The sequence below is a fragment of the Aplysia californica genome, unplaced genomic scaffold (genome assembly GCF_000002075.1).
Source record: "Aplysia californica isolate F4 #8 unplaced genomic scaffold, AplCal3.0 scaffold00081, whole genome shotgun sequence".
Classification (NCBI taxonomy): Eukaryota; Metazoa; Mollusca; class Gastropoda; order Aplysiida; family Aplysiidae; genus Aplysia; species Aplysia californica.
The window spans coordinates 1,420,377-1,426,530 of NW_004797351.1; the positions used below are offsets into that span (position 1 = coordinate 1,420,377).

The 6,154-nt window shown below is 40.9% G+C and overlaps 1 protein-coding gene across 1 annotated transcript in view; it reads right to left on the reverse strand.

The window, feature by feature from the left end:
• Positions 1 to 6,154, reverse strand: part of LOC101845533 (sodium/calcium exchanger 2) — a 21,751-nt gene that overhangs the window by 4,358 nt on the left and 11,239 nt on the right. Inside the window, exons 5-8 of the mRNA XM_013080334.2 lie at positions 2,823 to 3,007; positions 2,144 to 2,373; positions 1,206 to 1,450; positions 299 to 404 (exon numbers count right to left, since the gene is read on the reverse strand). Of these exons, the coding sequence (XP_012935788.2) occupies positions 299 to 404; positions 1,206 to 1,450; positions 2,144 to 2,373; positions 2,823 to 3,007 (766 nt within the window). The remainder of the gene's footprint in view (positions 1 to 298; positions 405 to 1,205; positions 1,451 to 2,143; positions 2,374 to 2,822; positions 3,008 to 6,154) is intronic.

Consider the following 6,154-nt stretch of genomic DNA (forward strand, 5'->3'; position numbering starts at 1 on the left):
AGAGAGAGAGAGAGAGAGAGAGAGAGAGAGAGAGAGAGAGAGAGAGAGAGAAGTAATGATATTGGGGGAGAGGGTAAGTTTCATATTATAAACCGCTGTACTTCTTATCACTTATGAAAAGAAAACAGACTTCCCCTCTAAAGTGGGTTTTCTCTTTCTCTTTCTGCCCTTTTGTTTTCATACATCTCTTGTGTTACTTGTAGAGGCTGGTGGTCGTTGGCATTCCAGTATCATAAACTGATATGAAACATGTAGAGCATGCAGAGGAAATGTGGAGATAAAAAAACAGGTACACTACCGTCGTCGTTGAGAATCGTGACGACTGTCTTTTTCAGATGTCCTAGTTTGGCCCCCTCGGAGCAGCTGGTGAGTTCAAGGTCGAAATGTTCGTCTTTTTCATAGTCCTGAACAACAGAAACACACAATTAGGAGTTAAGACTAGATGTTCCATGAATACGTATAAAGTTTACCCCAACTTCAACATCAATCAGATGACCAAAGAGACACTTTTTAGCCCCATGTACAATTATCAAGACCAACCCAGTCAGCGGGGAATACCTATCTTCATAAATAGCAATAATATTCTCAAAGACATAGATCAACAATTTTCTCTACTTTGAAAATCGAAGTCTTTTGTGTGTTTAGCAAAGAGCGTAGCCAAAATAAAGGTATAGCCCAGTGACTCTCAACAGCCCTCTTTGGCCCACAATATGCTTTGTAAAGAAAAGGTGTTTCCTTTGGTATACTATAGATTCTGAGTTGCTTTACAAATGTCCCTAGTTCGACTTCCCAACGTGCATTTTTAACACAGATTGATTGCGCACTTTTCATCACTTTCCGATGAAAAGAAGTTGTCACTCTGATTCCCGGCTTTGCCGGGTTTGGCGTTGTGTCTTAGGCAAAGCTACTTCGCATCATCATCATCATCATCATCATCATCATCATCATCATCATCATCATCATCATCATCATCATCATCATCATTGCGTTTCTCATTCTGCAACAGGGTTTAATTAGGCTACGAACAAACACTTTCCATCTTTCCCTATCATTAGCCACCCTCTTGACATTATTCCATATCTACCCACTTTTGTGTACATCATTCTCTGTCACTGTAAAGGTATAAATGACTGAAAATATAAATCCGAGTTCCTGTAACTCCGCTATGATGAGAACGTATTCCCTACACCCTCCGCCTTTCTCACCTGATCGTCTGTGATTTCAATCTCAATGGTCTTAGACAGCTCGCCATGCTCAAATACGAGATCCCCAGAAGCTGCCTGATAGTCTCTTCCTGCCACAGCAGCATTCTCTCCCGTCTGGTCTCGAGTCGTCCAATGCACGCTGGCACGCCCATCACAGCCGTTGAGGCGCTTGACCTCCACCAAGGCCTTTCCCGCGCTTTCTTTGAACACAAAACTTGGTTTAGCGAACTCGAACATGCCCGGATCTGAGGAAATAGAGATGCCGATAGTAGGTGTGTGCTGTTGATGGGTCAATTATTTCTTGCTTCAGCTATATGCGAGTGCACACATACGTGTGTGTGTGTGTGTGTGTGTGTGTGTGTGTGTGTGTGTGTGTGTTTGTGTTTGGGTGGGTGTTTGTGTGTGTGTGTGTGTGTGTGTGTGACACGCGTGTGTGTGTGTGTGTGACACGCGCGTGTGTGTGTGTTGTGTGTGTGTGTGTGTAGGTGCCTTTGTTTGTACATGTATGTTGTTGATTAATTCATTCTTATTGTTTGTACATCATATCATGTTCATTGCTGATCGCAAACTTCTTTCTTCATTATAAACATAGGTTACTGATTTTTTGCTGCACACGTGTGTTGTATTCATTTATTGAAAGAGAAGGGGGGGAGCAGAGAGAGACAGAAAGAGAGAGAGAGAGAGAGAGAGAGAGAGAGAGAGAGAGAGAGAGAGAGAGAGAGAGAGAGAGAGAGAGAGAGAGAGAGAGAGGGAGAGAGAGAGTAGAAAGAAAGAGAGAGATAGAGAGAGAGGGAGAAGAAAGACAGAGACAGCGGAGACAGCGAAAGGGAGGAGGAGGAGGAAGTGGGAGGGGTGCAAAGTGTGGGGGGGGGGGCGAAACTGACATGAATGAGGACATTGACAGACAGGAAAGAAAAGGGCGAGGAAAAATGCCTTACCGTCATCATTGACGATTGTGACCTCACAGATCGGCCGTGTTCCCAGCACAAATGGCTCCTCCGGGTCAACTGTGAGCCTCACAAAGAAGACTTCGTCCGGCTCCCACTCGTTGTCGTCCACAATCTCCACTTGTACCTCCTGGGTGGTCTCCCCGGGTTCGAACACCACCGTCTTCTTGATATGTTTGTAGTCGGAACCCGCCTCAGCCGTTCCGCCGATTGTCTCGACCCTGACACACAGACACACGGAATGGATGCAGGACAATTTCTTTTTAATGTAGGTGTTCTCAAGGCCCCCCCCCCCTCCAATCGACACAATTAAAGTCATGTAGCAGATGGGCTTCCGACCCTACCTGCCTGCCACGGCCAACCCAGATAAGACTGTCCCCGTCGTTTTAAGGAAGAATAATTCTGTAATAATGCAAACTGAGCACAAAAATGTGAAATTATGCGAATCTGTTAATTTTAACAAAGAATGATAAAGGAAAATAATCAGAAATTATGCAAAAATAATCTTATTTTGCTAAATTATGCGGGATGCATAAAACCACGGGGACAGCTAAGAGGGAAACAGTATCCATGCAGAAAGACCTATAAATTTGACGTATCTATGTCCATATAGGACTGGAATCTGAGAAGTAACTTCTTTTGTTAGCCCACCTCACATGTCTAGACATACCTGACGAAGGCCCGCAGCTTAACGTTGCCATGTCTCAAGATGACCAGCGTGGCGTGTTTATCCCTCTCCAGTACCGCCGTGGCCGCCGCTGCCCACTCAAACACAGCCTTGTTCCCGCCATTCGGCACGAAGCCCAGGGACACAGTGGAACCCACATCCTCGCCGTTCTCGATTGTTTTAAGGATCTGGTAGGAGGGGAGGTGAGGGGAGGGGTAGGGAAGAGAGTAAAAAGATGCATTACAAATTAATGTATAACTATCACATCCTGAGTATATGCGGAAATTTAGTTTTATTTCAGGGTTCCGTGTCTTCCAAATTCAGACAGTGTTTCTCCAACATTCGCAAGATAACTTATTATTTTAAGTTTGACGCTGAGCACCCCTGTTCTAAAAAAAGGATTTCTTTCTGGGAGACGAAACAAAGTAGCATCATAGGCGTAAGTGGCGGTATTTGTAAGCAAGTAAATAACGGGGGCTTTTAGTTAAAGAGAATGGCGTGTCTTGTATCTAGTGTAGGAGTGGAAAAAGAGGAATGGAATAAATGAGTGTAGTTAAAGATGCCATTTGTATATTTATTTAACATTAATTGGACTTCAGAGACCATAATGTCATAGTTGATCAGAACTCAGCTGATGGCAGCAGGGAACTCATTATTGAGTGCACGTCAAAAATAGACATTGATGATCATGACTCTCCATTCATTTCTCCGCTCAGATGCTCTTAAAAAATCCTGTATTTTTATGATCCAGGTGTTCCATCGTCACCTATCTGTTCGGGTTTTCCAAATAAGTTTCTTCAGGCCTGCTCTTGTCTTGTTTGCCTTTTGTTTTTCCAGTGAGAGAAAGATATTCAAATCCTTTATATCGAGTCAGGTATCCTAGAAAACGTTTGTACAGAAGAACAACAATAAAAGTGTTTATTAAATCTGAAAGATGCACAGCTTTTCTTCTCGAGAAACGAAAGAAAAGCTCCAAGACAGCATTCGAAAGTAACGCGACTTGAGAATTAGCGCGTTTTGGACCTTTTTCCTTTTAGCGGGGAGAACCGTCTTGTAATTTAGGATCTTTGGTATTGTGTTGTAAGTGGTTATTGTGCTGTAATAATTTGCACTCGGCTGTTCGATTAAAATTATGCTCTCTCACCGATAGAACTGGGACCATTTTTGGAGCCCGTATATTTCACCCCGCCTGATGGGACAAAACATGACAGCTCACATTGTAATGAGGGCAAGGCAAAGAGTTTTCCCTCTGTATCACTCAATACTAAATACACACAGAGAGTATAAAAGACAGATACCTCCAAATCTCAAAATGGTTCACTCCTTTATTGAGGTCCTCTTCTCTCTCTCTTTCTCTCTCTCTCTCTCTCTCTCTCTCCTTATTTTCCAAGTGAAGTTTCGCACCCAATACAATGTAATTAGGACAAGGTTTAAACATCAGAATCACAGGTTTCCATTTTAATGTGCATTTGCTTATTCTGTCCGTAACTGGGCAAAAGCTATTTTATAAAGCAACCAAATAAAAACCGGAAAAAAATATGGTAATATACATCAAGGGAAAAAACATAGCTTGAAAACAAAACATTTTATCAGAACATGACTTACTTTTGAAACAAAAATGAGAATAATATGATAAATAGCAAGGAAGAGAAACATTGCTTGAAAATGTACGTTTGAATGTTGCCACACATACGTTTTACCTTGTTCACAAAGAACCAAGAAACAGTCTGTGTAACTGGCCGTCTCGTAATGTGAAACAATTTTTTATATGACAAGAGAAATAACGAGTTGGAAAAACAGAGTATAGCCTTGTTTCAAAAAAGAACACCTCCCACCTTTAAGTAACCAACCAACAAACAAACAAACAAACAAACAAACAAACAAACAAACAAACAAACAAACAAAAACTCGTTCTATAACCGATCTTTTTCCGAAAAGAATTCGTTAAAAAAAAAGAAGTTTTAACCAAGTCAACGAAAGATGTTGCTTTAAATTCCGACTTAAAGAGTCGTAATACCAACGATAAATTTAAAAAGGGCAATCTGAATAGATCTATATGAACAGTAATCTCTTTTGAATGTGATTTTTTTTCAAATGCCAGGCAACAAATATTGTGTTGCGCTTGATCTTGTCACAGTTTCAGTTTTAACAAGCAGAGGAACGAGAACGGTTATTTTTCTGATATAGTCTGTCTTAATTACATTATTGGTTTAAAAGATGATTGATTTAATATACAATTCAGACAACAGAGGACAGAAAACAAAATAGCATGTAGATCTACTCACCATTTTCGACGACTTAGTCTCGCTCTGTAGACTGTTCCTGCTCTTGGTTGGATCTCAAAAATAATTTGGCTCTCTTTCTACTTTTGACGAGATATAAAACTTATTTTGAGCGCCCTTGTTTCGTGACTTATTATATCGTTTTCTTATACACAGGTTTAATTTGTGCTTTAAGAAGAAGAAAAATGTCCACCGACAACAATGTTGTTGACAGTATATTATTATTTATCAAGTATATTTACAATGCTTTTTCACCCTGTACGTATGTGGTTATTCAAAAGTTTCTCTTATTCAGAAAGATCTGCCGCGAATATTTCTTTTTTTCTTGCTTTTAAATTGTACAGGATATCGATTTGTCTTATATTTATATATAACACCTTGGTCTTTTTGGGGATGAAGGTAAAATTAAAATTCAGGATCGCCCAGGCAGCGTGAGCAAGGTACGTTCGTTCAGACAATGAAACTAGTGTAAGTTCACGAGCTTGTTAGAAGTCCCTGATGTTTGGCCTACTCATTAATTGTTCGTCGTCTTATATAGAATTCTTAACTCATCCTCCATCCTTGATTCGAAGGGAACCCCGGTGACCTAAATTTACGGACAGCTTGTGGGGGTATTCCCTTCCAGGGATATTTCCTTTTGTGGGGTAGGCTATTGATTTATTTTTAGAATGTCGAGAGACCAAGACCATCAATGTCAGTCTCTGCGATAAGATGAACACTTCTGGAGAATGAGGGTTGAAGACTATCTGGCGTGTGCCCTCTCCCATCCCCCTTCCTCTTTTCCTCACCTCCTTCCTGTTCAACCCGGTATGTCTCATCTGACTGATGCACTTTTATTTGTTTCATTTAATTACATGTACTTAGAACTTATTTTTTTCATTTTCACCCACTTTTTTAATTTAGAGAGGGGGGTGATTTGGGGCTAGGGGAATATTGTCCAAGCTGTACAGAAGAATTTGTATAACCCAGGTCTATATTATCCTTGCTTGGTTTTCCTCATTTGATCAGTACTATCAATTTTGATAACTCACTCCTCCTCCTCCTCCTCCTCCT